The sequence below is a fragment of the Sarcophilus harrisii genome, chromosome 4 (assembly GCF_902635505.1).
Source record: "Sarcophilus harrisii chromosome 4, mSarHar1.11, whole genome shotgun sequence".
In the NCBI taxonomy this organism is placed as follows: Eukaryota; Metazoa; Chordata; class Mammalia; order Dasyuromorphia; family Dasyuridae; genus Sarcophilus; species Sarcophilus harrisii.
Genome location: NC_045429.1, coordinates 264,899,780 through 264,915,317, shown reverse-complemented (window position 1 = coordinate 264,915,317; position 15,538 = coordinate 264,899,780). Strand labels below are relative to the sequence as shown.

Here is a 15,538-nt window from a genome sequence, read left to right as displayed (position 1 = left end):
GGAGGGGGAAAAGTAGGAGGAAAGGAAAGAAAAACTTAGTAGTAGAGGAGGGTAGAAAGGTTGACATTAAACTAAACATCATCTTGGGCAATATTTTACTCTCATGAATTCTTAATTCTGCAAAGGAATTGGGAAAATGTTTCTTTTCATCTCTTCTTTGGGTTGGAGCATGGTCATTATGAATTTACAATATTCCCATTTAATTGTTTTGTTGTTGTATTTTCCATTTTTATTGCCATGGTCATTATGTGTATTCTTTTCCTAACTCTGCTTACTTGACTTTTCATCATTTCATATGAATGCCTCTCTGTACTTGTTATGCTTAATGTTTCTTATAATATAGTACTATTGTATTATATTCAGGTAAAACAATTTGTTTAGCTATTCTTCAATACATGAACATCTATTTTATTTCCAAGCACTGACATTTATTTAATACTTTGAAGTTAGCAAAATACTTTATTGACATTATTACATTTAAACTTTAAAACAACTCTGTGGAGTTTTACAGGCATGTATATCTCCATTTCACACAAGTGGCTGTCTATATATACATAATATAATTTTGGTAACTAGGAAGGCACTCTTTAAGAAAAATCTCTCTGCTACTACCTGCCACACTACTGAAAAAGCTACCATTAGATCTTTGGATCTTTAAAAGGTGAGTTTTTTCTTCCATCTCTTAAGTGTAACCAACTAAAATATAAATTTAGATAATAGGTATAATGCTTTTTACCTCAGCAGCTGTTATACCTAAAAACTGAGTGAGCATCAAGACATTGTGGATCTAAGGCACAGGTTCTGGGCTTCTGAAAATAAATGACAGAGGGTTGCAAATCCAAGAGGTGGAAGATTTACAATTTTCATAATTTTCTTGTGCACTGGCTCTGTTTCTGACAACGAAGCTAAGGTGACAATGTTACTAATAGTCAAGACTTAAATAGCTTCTAAAAATATTTTGTTTATTTTGTAAAATACATATGGGATAGTCAGAATACAGAGCTATAGGATAATTAAATTCAATGTAGCAAACATTTATGGAGCCTTATCATGTATAGTGAGAAGGAATTTGGATTAAGTGCTTTTTCAAGACCTCTTCTAACTCTAAACCCCAGAATTCTGGGGCTTCTTGTCTTAGTATCCTTGAAGATGAAATAGAGAAAATGAACCTTGCTCCTGTGAAGGATGAAGGAGATTGTATCATTGCCCTGATTTACAGGAGTCAGGGTGATTGTTGTCCTCTGCTGTCCCCTTAAATCCATGAGAAAAACACCACTTTCTACTCTGTCAACATCAGCATTGGTCCTGGAGACTGTGAATGGTTTCGTGGTCCATGAGCACTACTAGACCATCAGCACTTCTGTCACAGCTTATCAGTACCAGATGGCTTTGGAGGATTATAAATGGAATGAAGTTAAGAATGTCAAATCCATTGTGCTCATGATCCATGTGTCTTGGAATGCTGCCTGTGCTATCAAATATAGTAATCCAAGACCTATTCAACATGATCAAGTGGTTAGTTGACCTATTAAATGGTAAGTTTCATCAAAGAGGTCCAGTCATATGGACATGGAAAGGTCCAAAGCAAGCAATTGGAATTCATCAGAAAAGGAAATTTTCACATAGGCTCTTGCTGTGGAGATGGGCTTCTATGCTGCTTCTCATCCTATCTGCCTTTTTCCTCTAGGTTCTGTCCACCACAGTCCATTATGCATTGCCAATCTTTTTCCATCACCAGTCAATTTGATCTTTGCACCATCTCTTTATCATTTTCCTTTCTCTCCTATAACATTGCCATCACTTTAATGTAGCCCCTCATTACTGCATAGCCTACTGTTGGTTAATGTCTGCTCTGAAATCACCAGTGGTTTTTTAAAATCAAGTGCTAATTACTCAACTATACTACCATTACAACTTTTGATACTGGTCCATCAACTTTTTTCTGATTTTCTCTTTTCTCTAAGTTTTTATGAAACTATCCTTTCCTGGTTCTTCTTCTACCTGATTGTTCCTTCTCCTTAAATGTTTTTATTTTCCAGTTATATGTAAAAATTTTCTTTTTATATTCATTTAAAAAATTTAGTTCCAAATGCTCTCTTCCCTCCTCCCTTCCCCCTCAAAAAGACAATAAATTTGATATTTGCATGACATGTGTAGTCATGCAAGTCATATTTCCATATTACCAAAGCTCTTTTTCAGTCTCATTTGCTGAGTCTTCATTTCAGTCATACCCAATAACTGTGGATGGTCCCTCAAGGTTTTATCTTTGACCATCTTTTGTTTTTCTCTGTCATTTCATTTGGTCATCTTATCAGCTCCTATGGATTCAATTATCTCTGTGCTAAGGATTTTGTATGTATCCTTATGTGTATGTATGTATGTATCCAACCAGAAACAATCTTCTCACTTTCAGTATTTTATTCCCAAATACATATTGGACATTTCAATCTGAATGTCTCATAGACATTTTAATGCTAGTGTATATAAAACTGAATTATTCTCCCAAGCCTTCTCTATCTTTCTAATTTTCCTTTTACTGTTGAGGACATCTCTATCTTTCCAATTATCTAGGTGTCAGCTTCAACTCCTCAACTCTACCCCTAAACCTAACCCTAAATAAATAAAGTGGGAAACTGGAAAAGGCCTAAGGAATAATGCTTAGAACAATATGAGTGGGATAAAGTTTATTCTTAAAGTAGAAAAAAAATTAGAGTTAGATTAAGTATTGATAAAAAATATGAAATTCATATTCATCAGAAATATTTAATTTGTACCAAGTATTTGTTTTTCTTTAAATCTTGTTCTAAGCTATGCATTTCTTTCTTATCATAGTAAGTATAATCAATGGTTTGTGCTTATTACTTTAATAAAAGAGGTATATTTTTATAGAAAAGCTTAATGTGTACCTTGTACTGTTACATTTTGAATATCCACACATGTAAGAAAGTTAGCTATTGCATTAATGCAGATATATCCCAAGATTTCAGGCATACATCATACTGATTACCTGAATTACAGGTCTAATATCTGTAGAAAGGAACAAACTTTTTAATGTTTAATTTCTGAGAGTGATGCAAAATAACATTGACATTGAAATAATTTCTTATTGGTTCAAGAGCTATTAAAAATCAGATCATATCCACTTTATAATCCAGCATATGATTTTGTGAATTTCAGAAAGAATTCTTAGCTTTTCAGTGTGGTATTGAATAGCCAAGTTGGAACATCTGGGATTGGAGACAAAAAAAGACAATATGTGTGATGTGTAATGTTCATCCTAGAGATGCAATTCAAGGAAAACCTTTTATTTGGTAGCATAAGGATAAATGAACTAGGAATGGAATATAAGAAAAGCACGTGCTGGAAAGAGAAAAAGAGGTTCTAAAAGATAATTTTATCCAGTTAACAACTTTGCTTAGGCCTGCCTTGTTTTTTTGGGGAAAATACATTTTCTCCAATCTGATTTTTTTTCCTTCCTTTTTATACTTATAAGGACATGTTGAAATAGCAAAACTTCTAATAGCCTATGGAGCCAGACCCTGTTTGGTGACTGATGTCGGTTGGACCCCGGCACATTTTGCAGCTGAATCAGGTCGACTAGGAGTGCTCAAAATTCTCCACATGCTGCATGCTGCCATTGATGCCCCAGATTTTTTTGGAGATACTCCAAAGAGAATTGCAGAGATCTACGGGCAGGAAGAATGCACAGCATTCCTAGAGAAGTGAGTTTCATTTTATTCTCAGATGTTTACTAGCAGTGTGACTCTAGGCAAATCATTTAAAATCCTTTAGGCCTAGTTTCTTCATAGGTTAAGTGAATCTAATGATATCACCTATGTCACAGTGTTCTTATAAGGATCAAAAGAGATAACAAAAGTAATGAAATCTTAAATTATCATTTAAGAAGGGCAGGAACCCTGTTAAAATTGGGTCTCAGAGGGATTTTTATACTTTTAGCTAAAGTTGTTTAACATATAACTTGATTGGTAGTTTGCTTCAAAATTACTGATAAAGTTGTATATAATATTTTCCTAGACTCAATAATCTGTTTTATCAGAAGGTCTACAGATATTTCAGCAATTGTTCAAGACGATGCAAATGTTGTTTATTATGTCATACCACATAGATATTTTTATTATTATTGAAAAAATCTCATAGGAAAACACTGTACTGAAAAGATCTCAATATTACAAAATAGAGGCTTAAAATGGAATAAATTATGCTCAGCTGATAAATTATCTTAAGGTAATAAAGCATATTTTCATTAAATTACCAGTTATATTAAATTAATAAGCTTATTCCTACTACCTTATCAAGGTACTAAAACTTATTTTCACTATACTGGTTGAAGAAAAAGTCTAAAGAAAGATATATTCCATAAGCATTTAAAACCATTAATCCTTTAGAATACCAGCATTTTTCATTAGCCACTAGCCAAAAATCATTTGAAAGGAAAGAAGGCTCTGGAATAGGTTCCTGGTTGTTCTATCAAAGGTTATATCAACAGATTCAATCAATCATGCAAGCTTTCTCCTTGAAATAAAAACTCCATTCAATGTCAGGGACAGGTAACTCATAGTTTAAATTTCAGAAAAGAACACTAAAACTGAGGACCTTTTCTAGGGACTTAGAAGAATATCAAGAAAAAAAAGAGGTCTTCCTCCCCAGAATGGATCTTATATATTTGTGTTAGTTCTTTCAATAGTTTGGTTAGCAAACAGTAATCAGAGATATTTATTGCAAATATTTTACCTAATTATCTTAGCTTACAATTAATTTTTCATGTAAAAGCTTTCCATTTTCATATAGTTGAAATTATTTTATCTTTTGTTTTTGCCTTTATCCTTTGTCCCATATTTGATTAAGAATTGTTTCCCTAAACGGAACCACATGTGCTAAAATGTTTGTAGCAGCCCTTTTTGTAGTAGCAAGGAACTGGGAACTGTGTGGATGCCCAACAGTTGGGGAATGACTAAAGAAGTTCTGCTATATGGATGTAATGGAATATTATTGTTCTATAAGAAATGATCAGCAAGCTGATTTCAGAAAATCCTGGAGAGACTTAGATGAACTGATGCAAAGTGAAGTGAGCAGGAGAACATTGTACACAATAACAACATAATTATGTTTTGATCAATTCTGATGAATGTGGCTCTTTTCAACAGTGAGGTGATTCAGGCCAATTCCAACAGACTTGAAATGAAGAGAGCCTCATACAGAAAGAGAACTGTTGGAAATGAATGTGGATCATAACAGATTTTTTTTTCACCTTTTTTGTTGCTGTTTGCTTGTTTTTAGTTTTCTTTCTCATTTTTTTCCTTTTTGATCTGATTTTTACTTGTGCAGCATGATAAATGTAGAAATATGTTTAGAAGAAATGTATATGTTTACCATATATTGGATTACTTGCTGTCTAGGGGATATAGATGGGAGAAGGAAAAGAGAAAAATTTGGAACAAAAGGTTTTGCAAGAGTGAATGTTGAAAACTATCTTTGCATGTATTTTGAAAATAAAAAGCTATTATTAAAAAAAAAAGCAATTGTCCCTCTAAATGTCCACCAATTGGGGAATAGCTCAACAAATTTGTGTGTGTTTATTATGGAATATTACTGTTCTATGAGAAATGATGGACAGAATGTTCTCAGGGGGGAAAAAAGAACCTGAAAAGTCTTCCATGAACTTAAACAAAGTGAAATATACTGTATACAAAGTAACAGCAATGTTCTGGGTTGACCAGCTGTGAATGACTTTGCTATTCTTAACAGTACAATCATTTGCAACTACTCTGAAGACTTAATGATAAAAAATCCTATCCATTCACAGAAAAGGAACTGGTTGTATCTGAATACAGATTAAAGTATTCTTTCTTTACCTTTCTCCCTTTAACTTAATTTTTCTTGAGGATTTCTATTTTATTTGGGTGGGAGATCTATGTTTGTTTTTCACAACTTGATTTTTATGGAAATGTTATGCATAGCTTTACAAGTGATTTCCTAATTATGGATGGGGATAAGGGAGATAATCTAGAACTCAAAAATGTTAAAAACAAATGTAAAAACAAATTTGTTTTGAATGTAACTTAGGAAAACTATTAAATAAATAAATACATAGATACATACATAAATAAATAAGATACCTACTATGGTTTATTAAAAAAATACATGAAATAGGGAAATATCTGACAAAATAAACAAAAATAGATTAAAATAATAAAAAAAAGAATTCCCCCTCTACTCATCATGGTGAAAGTCACTTGATCTAATCCCCTTTTCTAACTGATTTTTTAGGTGTGCTGATTTATATTGAAATTGTGCATATATTTTAAGCTTATTGTGGTATATAGCATGACATTTGGTCTGAATTTGATTTCTGCAAAATTGCCTTACAGTTTTCATATTATGTATAATAGTCTTGTGGCAGGAGGGAACAAGTATAGCTGGAAGCTAAGGATTCATTTTAGCAAATAATGAAAGATTGAATAGGACAGGTTATGAACAAAGAAGCTGAGATCTTGTAAGCAAAGGAGAGTCAACAATGATTTTTGAATGTGTGAACACATTAAAAATCAGTTTTATAGAGAAATTGATTTGGCCCACAATGACATAAGTTGCTTGAGTACCAACTGGGTAACTGCTACTCTTGGGGTATTCCTATGTGTAGCTACTTTTTATAATATAGGTCACAAGTCCCATTTGCATATTTTGTATTAACAATCAGCCAAGTGACACAATTAGCTCAAATCAAAGAAATTTGCTAAAATTGCATAATAGGAACAAAAAGAGTACAATGGTGGTAAAGTACACATTTGAGCACCCCTCTTCTAGAACTGACTGTCATTAAGTCCTTTCTGTCTGATAGATTCCAATTTTCCCTTATGATCACAATATTTCCCTGAGTTTGATTTTCCCACGATCTCTTCCTTGTGAAGCTGTAATTGCTCTATTTTTTTTTTTTTTGCTATAAGAATTCATGCCATGCTCCTTGAAACTACTTTGGACTTGGTTAGATTTTCTTTCTTTATCCATGTCTGTTTGCAGTATATGTATTACATTCAACTGTACCTCAAACCCTTTCAAAGTGATTTTCAATCAAAGTGAATCCATTCCTGAATGGAATTATTTTCTTCCAGGCAGGCAGGCAGTTCCACTATATGCAGACACCATGGTAAATGAGGGGGTAAAGAGCAAAGGAAATACCTTCCTCTTCCTCACAAGATGAAATGCTAAAAAAAAATAATTATTTTTTTAAAAAGGAGATGAAGTGCTATTTTGGGGTTTTGAATGCTAGCTCCCCTTTCAATGAAGTGTTCCATATCTCAAACTGCATTTTTTTAAAGGACCACTCAGGAGCTTGATCAATTATATCCAACGATAATATTGCCCCTTTTAACTCAAAGATACATTCTTTGCAATATCATGCAATACTTTAAGATTTGAAAAATGCCTAACATACTAATTACCTCTGTAAGCATTGTAACAACTTGATGAGGCATGAGTCTTGTTATCCCCATTGTAATGATTAGGAAATTGATTCCCAGAAAGCCTAAATAATTTTCTGATGGTCTCACAATTAGTGAGTATGATTCAGTTAGTGAGACATGATTCAAACTCAGTTTAACCCAATTTCAGGGATATTATTTAGAAGCTTTTGATGGAATATAGGTTGGGTGTGAAGAGACAGGTGTTTGGATTAGCTTGGTAAATGGCATTGAAAAAGAAAGAGTAAAGAAACAGTTCAAAGAAAGAACTAACAACTTGATTGCTTTGATATAGGTGATTGTTATGGGCCAACTCAAATATGAAGGATATTATTGCTGATCCTTAATGAGGCAAAAGATCATTTGTTCAACAGATATTTATTGACTCACTGTGTGTGTCACCATTTAAAGATAAAAAGTTAATCATTGTGCTTAAAGCTTTATAGCCTAATAATGCAAAATATCATTTTGTTACTTATTTTCATGAATGTCTTAATTGGAGCAAAAGTTTTCTCTGTTCCTGTTGAAAATATTTTGCATAAATTTGCATTTATTTATCTGGATGCAAGTTGTATGCCCTCAGTGAAATGTAAGATCCTTGAAGGTAGGGACCAAATTTTATATGAATAGGATGAAGACATATGCTATACTTTTAGACAGTGAGGCAAATGGTTGGACAAATATAGCCATCAATTGTATTATTAAAATTGTGTGTGATTGTGTGTGTTTGTATGTGTGTGAGTGAATATGTGAGAGAGAGAGAGAGAGAGAGAGAGAGAGAGAGAGAGAGAGAGAGAGAGAGGAGAGAGAGAACCTGGATTTCTTTGAAAAAAAAATTTGAGAAATGATTAACTAAAAGAACTTTAAAATCTCTTACAGAACTAACATCACTGGGTTCATCAATATTTTTCACTGAATGTCTTGCAAAAATCTTTGGTTTTTACAAGTTATCCTGTCAAAAATAAGAAGTCCATAATTATATGCTTCACAATTTATTAATAGAAAACATTGCTAAGTTTAGATATAAAATATGGCATGTTACCTATGGTCAAGAGTTACAACCATTTAACTTAAAGGATCATTCTTTAGTGATGGAGCAGAACTTGGAAATCTTCTAGTCCAACCTACACATGAGAAGACTGAGAGCTGGGGAAGTTATGACATGTATGATTTTACATAGATAATAACCATGAGATGCTTTAGGCAAAAGAGCCTTTAACTGTCTCTGAATCATGAACCTTTTGACATTCTGGTTAATCTATGATCTTATTTCAGAATAAACTTTTAAAGGGAATAAGAAAATGAATGGAATTACAAAGAAAACCAATGATGTTAAAATACATCCAATTACATTGAAACATATGAATTTAAAAACCTATCAAACAAATTCATAGATCTTAAATTAAGAATATCTGTCTAAAATCATGTTAAATAAAGACTTCAGGATCTATTGAACAAATAAACTACCAGCATTCCATTCTTTCCAATTGGGTAAATTTTTATAATGTTCTGTTTTGTTTTGTTTGAGGATGCCTTATAGACATTTTGTTTTTGACTTGGGTACTGAGTTCTTATTATACTAGAGGAAGGGAAGGGAAAAGAAGTAGTATTCATATAGTATCTACTCAATGCCAGATTCTGTGCTAAACATTTTACAGATACTATCTCATTTGATTCTCATAATAACCTTTATGGGTAGGTGGTATTATTATCCCCATTTTACATTTGAGGAAACTGATGCAAAGAGAGGTTAAATGACTTGCTGAAGATCACAGAACTAGGAAGTGTCTGAGGCCAGATTTGAACTCAAATCTTTCTTACTCCAGGCTTCTTTTTCCAATGCTCCATCTAGTATGACTTAGCACAGAAATCATATGACCAGCTATATTACCCCATTTTCCCTTCAGAAGTAAGAGAGCTATAATTTCTGATGTGCTTTTGAAATAGTAAATGGCCTTCCTCTTCTCTTTTCTAGAGCTGAAGTTGAGTGTCAGGCCCATCGATTAATGAGCCAGGAGAAGGGGCTGCCATTAGACCAGAAAGATGAAGAATGGGAACTCAAGAAACAAGAACTCGAAAAGCCTTTCTCTTATCTAAATCAAAAGAAAAATAGGAAAAAGATGAAAAACTCTCAAGTTCCCCATTAGGCTCCATGTGGTTGAGCTCAGTGTTTGGCAAGGGAAATCACATAAATAAAGCAAGATACTCTCAAATAATTGATCCTGATCCAGTTATTTAAAAAAAAAAAAAAAAAAAAAGCTTGTTTTTAATGAAGGAATTTTTTCCTAGAAATCAGTTAGGAGTAGTGACTATTCTACTTCTTTGATAGATTTGCACACAATTATATAGACTGGCATGCAAGGTTATTTCCCAGGGATGGCCTATACAAGGGCTCCCTAACACATTGATCCTTCTGAAAGATTACCTGGAAATCCAAAATCGGGTTGGGCCTGGATCTGTTATTTAATTGGCATAAAGTTCTCCCACATAATGAAATTCTCTTTTTAAAAAAAATAATTAAAATTATTCATTTTGAACTTAAATGCAAAAAAAGAACATTTTCACACACACAAACAACATAAAACAACATGTTTCATTTCAGCCATTTATTTTTAAAAAAAACTTTAAAAAATACTATGTATTGTTTTCAAAGTTGTCCTGCTTTTCTGTAATTCCTTCTAAGTTTTCTTTTGTTCTCTGCTGTGTACTTTTTTTATTTTTTCTTCCCTCCTACGCCTCCCAAACCTGTCCCAGAAAAGGCTACTATATATCATGTATATTTAAATGTATGTATGTATGTAAATCATATTGTACATACTTCTATTTATCAGCTCTTTCTCTGAAGTTGAATAGCATTTTCCTTCAGAGGTCTTTTGTAGTTTATTTGAGCATTTATAATACTTAAATATGACTTGGTAATATTCTTAGAATAATAATGCTGTTACAGTATACAATATTTTCTTGGTTCTATTCATTTCACTCTTTGTTATTTCATGAGTAAACTCTCTCTACCAATTCAGTTTGACATCATCTCCTGTGCAACTTAGTGGGCAAAAGAGTTTCCTAGGGCATTGAAAAATTGACACTTGTCACATTTATATAGCATTTCTATGGACCTGAATATACCTTTTGTTTCCAAGCCTGTTTGTGTATCAAGTCTCCTCAACCTGTAGGTGTCCTGGCCAACCAATTAATCAGTTGTCATCTTACTCTGATCTCCTCGGGATTAAAAGTGGAGAAGAGAACTTGGTTGGCAATGATCTTATCACTAGTTGTACCCTTAATTTCTCCCTTTTTCTTCTGCCCCAGGTAATCATGCAATTTCATGGAGATCAAATGTTGAGTATCATCATTAAATGATAAGAAGAACTCTACTCGAGACCAAATTTCCCTAATCAGTTTTGTCTTATAGACAAAGCAACCTATCAAAATTTCATAAGAAATTAAGTTTTCCTCATCTATTTCACAGTCCTGTTGTGTTCAGTACCTATCTCAGTTTATCACATAAAGTTGGCATTCAACTAATACTTTGGAGATTGAATTGGTCTTCCTGACATGACACATTTATGTCAAGATAAAGGATAATAATCATGATAATAATTGGTGTTCATATAACATTTATAAGTTTGCAAAGTACATCATGGACATTATCTCATTTGAGCTTCACAACAATTTTAAGGTTGGTAATACAGATGTTATCTCCATTTAACAGATAAATAAATTGAAACTTAAGAGGTTAACAGAGGGTGCATCCTTCAAAGGAAACTAATGAGAACAGGCTTCTTAGACAATGCAACAGGTACATAGTGATACAATTAGTAGCAGCAGTATTAGTTCAGCAGAATGGTAAGCCTCCAATGACCTGCCTTTAATACCAAGGTAAGTTGGTGTCATATATTGTTGGAATAACACTAAAGAGGTTTTGCCTTTCTAATAACTGTGATCTTGGACAAATATCTTCACTCACTTTCTATATAAAATGAGGAAATTGAATTGTTTCCCTTTCTATTTTATTTCTAATATTATAATATTAATTATTAATTAATATATTCTGATATAATATTTCTATATGCTAGGATAAAATGTAGTGACCTACTTCATCATCTCTAAGGAAAAAATATTTGTGTTTGTTTTCTTTTGTTTTTGCTTTTTGAAAGGTCAAATAATTGATTCTAGGGATTGAAGGCAATGGAAAAAAAAAAAAAAAACTGGATTTCAAGTCACAAGACTTGGATTTGGAAACCCTTGTTCATAGTGGAGTTTATTGTCACACTGTGTAAGTCACAACCTTCCTGGACTTAGTTTCCTCACCTATAACATGAGGAGGTTGGAATAAGCCCCCAAGAGCCCTTCCATTACTGAATCTCTATGATCATACAATATGTATATATTTTTGGTATATTTAGAAAAAAGTTCAATATTCCAGAGTTGAAAGAGCCTAATAGGTTAACCACAGTTCTCTTCTGTTACATAATTTGATTTTATGAGAATGTGGATCTGTGTGCCATATTATTGTGATTCCTTAGCCACAAGCCTTAGAAAAATTGGGCAAAATTAGATGAGAGAAGACAGATGCCAAAGACTCACATAATAGGTGTTAGTCCTTGTTAATCCTCCTTGAACACTTCAGATCAGATGACTAGAGGGAATTTGGCCCTCTAGAACTGTAGCAAATCTCATCTCTGCAATTTTACTTTATTTATTTTTTTAGGAAACTATTATTTGTTTATGAAAGTATTGGAGGCATATTAACTAGTTATTTTTTTAAAAACTTATTTAATAAACAAGTGTCCAAAAAAGTTAGCAGGAGACTAAAACCTTGATGAAATGAACTAGTAGTTTGGGTATGTGGACTAATCTGGGAAGTTTGGGGGCAATTTAATCATTTTATTAACAAGGTCAATAGATTATTAAAATGAATGGTCACTTGACTATCTCTTTAGACTGAAGACTTTATCAAGGAAAAAAGTAGATGTTTCTCTTCCTCCTGATACATCTGATGTAGTCTTGTGGCTCTGATCCATTCTCCAGGTCAGGTTACTTGTAGAAGTTTCTCTTCTTTTTTCTCATCTTGTCACCTTTTTGAATCTGATTTTTAGGGTGAGGAAAATCAAAATCTTAAAGAGATTATCAGGAAAGGGCCTCCATCTAGGTGAAGAACCATATAGGAGAGAGATGTTTCCAAACTTTGTCTTTGCATCTTTTCCTCCAAATTGCCTTAGTTGGGCATCATACCAAGATATTTTAAAAGGTTTGAGGGTTAGAAAGACATAGCATAAGGAGAATTTAATCTCCTTGTTTGATAGTCTAGCCAAAGTAGTAGTAAAAGGAAATTCATTTTGTCTCTCTTAGACCAAAGACCATCTCTGCAATTGTAATGCTTTTCTTTAGATAAACCATTCTGTACATCCATTTTTTCACATGAATCAGTTCCTCCTAATTCTACATTATCTGCATTAAAGATGCATTCTACGTATTGCTCTTATGTACTTGTCTGATGGAAATGCTCTGAAATAAACTTTTGACCATGCTTTCACTTCTTATGGTCCTCATTCTTCCCAGGGAAAGTATTTAAGAATTTAATTTGGTCTCTAAAGGATATTAAAAATATACTGGGCATAGCTAGGGAGGTGTAGTAAATAGAGTACTGGCCTTGGAGTTCAAATCTTAACCTCATCACAAATTAGCTCTGTGATCCTGGACAAGTCACTTAATCCCAATTTCCCCCCTTCCAAAAATAATATACTTATTTAAATATAAAAATCCTATCTTTCCTCTATTCCATATTCTTCCCCCATATAGTTTTTGGAGGTTCATATTAAAATAACCTAGAAGTTACTGACAGTACTAGTCCTCAGCAAGATTTCAAAGTGTTCCTTCTATCTCCTCAACTTCTTTTTTCAGTCTTCACCCATTTTCTTTTCTGTTTCTTCTGAGTCTTAAAGGCTACAGCATTGTTCCATCCTTCATAAAGGGGAGAGATCTGGAATCAAAGGACAGATTTAAATCCTGGTTCTAATTATATAATCTTGAATTACTCACCCTTTTTGACTCATGATTTATTTATTTGAAAAACACAGATGTTGGACTAATTGACCTTTTAGGTCCTGCTCTAAATCCAGGTTCCTAATATGCTACCTACTATGTCCAACCAAGAAATGGCAAGGTTTGAAGATTACTAGGTGTTAAAAAAAACTCATGACCTAGACTGGGGTAAGGTTTGAGTGCAGTCCTTGTTGATTGGCCAGGGGGTTGAGAGTAGGAATGGAACGAACCTAATATTCATTTGTCAGTTCAAAAATTTAATTTACTTTGGTCCCTAAAGGATATTGTCAGAGCTAAAGACACTGATGAGAAAGTTGATGTTGTTTGTCCTTCATTTTCAGAGGATCAATGGCAGCATAATATATCATGGCTCATGCGTTAATTGTACAAAGTCATCGGTCTCACTTTCTATTTCAGAACCAGCGGCAGTACAGAAGTCAGGACAAGTGATGATGGTCTGGGATGCAGTTGGTAATCTTGGCTTCTTCATTGTCTGACCAAGCTCTTGTTCAATAGATAAAGCACCAGCCTTGAAGTTAGGAACTGAGTTCAAATCTACCCTCAGACACTCAATACTTACTAGCTGTGTAATCAAGTCACTTAACTCCAATTGCCTCACCAAAAAAAAAAAAAAAAAAGGTTTGTGTTTGTATAGAGTGCAGCTAGATAGCAGATGGCTTATTGGATAGAGTATCAGTTTTAGAGTGAGGAGGACCTGAGTTTGGATCTGCCCTGGGACACTAACACTTAACTAGCTATGTGACCCGAGGCAAGCCACTTAGCCCCAATTGCCTCTCAAAACACAGAGGGAAAAAGAGAGAGAGAGAGAGAGAGAGAGAGAGAGAGAGAGAGAGAGAGAGAGAGAGAGAGGAGAGAAAGAGGGAAGGAGGGAAGAAAGAAAGAAAAGAAAGAAAAAGAAAGAAAGAAAGAAAGAAAGAAAGAAAGAAAGAAAGAAAGAAAGAAAGAAAGAAAGAAAGAAAGAAAGAAAGGAAGGAAGAAAGAAGAAAGAATGTGGTTGCTGGGCGTGCTATAACTTCTTGGGGTCACAGGCGAGAGTTACCTGGCAGTTAGACACCAAAGGTGGATAAGCATCCCTGAAAAGAATCTGCCAAGCCCTCACACCATGGGTGCTAGTCCTCCTTGAACATTTTAGATCAGGGGTCAAGAACACCAAACTAAGGGACTCACCTGGAATGAGTGCCAAGAACACCAAAACTAGATAGAGAATACCAAAGATATAGTCAGTTGAAGATCTGCAATAATTTGTGATAATGGTGTTTAATCTCAGCAGCGGCTTCTTTGAAATGAATTTCTTTGAATTCATTTGATAAATATTAAGTATTCTGTGCTGTGCTCAGTGCTGGGGAGGCAAAGAAAGAAAAAAACCAGACCTTAACTTTAAAGACAATTCTCACAGTTAGGCAAAAGATAACCTTAAAGGAGAAGACACTAATGGTCAGGGAGACTGGGAAAGGACTCTTGCAGGAGGGATTTAAGCTAAACTGAATTAGTACATCCCGGTTCTGCTCCTTTGGCTTGCTGCCTTATTGGGAACTGGGCTTCACCCTTCCCAGAAATATTTATACTTAATGCTCATCAGTTGAAGGGAGGATATCCATATTTCTGCATTAGACATTGAAGATGAGCGTTTCAAGCATCTCTGATCTTATCTTTTGGCTGAATACTTTGTGAAGTATCCAGAGCTGTGCTGGCAAATATTTAACAACCAGTTCTCTGGTGGACCTGGGGTGGGGGAATGGTACACCTGATGCCCTTTTAAGTTTAATCTGAATTATTGATATTTTTCTATCAACTTCTTAAGTCTATACAATCAATAAAGCAATCAAACCCAAATGCTCACACTGAAAATTTAAGCTACTCCTTTAAAGCTGTCTTCAGATGAGCCTTAGATGTGATGTTCTTTGCTCTTGGCATCTATCAATTAATAAATAAATTATCATTGATTAAGTACTTTCTACATGTCAGGTATTGTGAAAACCCAGGATATAAAAAAA

At 33.8% G+C, this 15,538-nt stretch overlaps 2 protein-coding genes across 5 annotated transcripts in view; both read left to right on the top strand.

Annotated features, from left to right (window-relative positions):
• The window catches only part of TDRD6 (tudor domain containing 6), a 115,099-nt gene extending 105,408 nt beyond the window's left edge, over positions 1–9,691 (top strand). For 2 of the 4 annotated variants that reach the window (XR_004233681.1, XR_004233682.1), the window contains one exon: positions 9,454–9,691. Coding sequence is in view for 1 of the 4 variants with exons in the window: in XM_031964748.1 (XP_031820608.1) it covers positions 9,454–9,485 (32 nt within the window). In the remaining 3 variants the exon portion in view is untranslated. The remainder of the gene's footprint in view (positions 1–9,453) is intronic. The other 2 variants (XR_004233680.1, XM_031964748.1) reach the window with 2 other exon arrangements.
• The window catches only part of ANKRD66 (ankyrin repeat domain 66), a 92,699-nt gene extending 83,008 nt beyond the window's left edge, over positions 1–9,691 (top strand). The window contains exons 3-4 of the mRNA XM_003769121.2: positions 3,494–3,722; positions 9,454–9,691. Of these exons, the coding sequence (XP_003769169.1) occupies positions 3,494–3,722; positions 9,454–9,625 (401 nt within the window). The 3' untranslated portion in view covers positions 9,626–9,691. The remainder of the gene's footprint in view (positions 1–3,493; positions 3,723–9,453) is intronic.
• Positions 9,692–15,538: the final 5,847 nt, after the last annotated feature.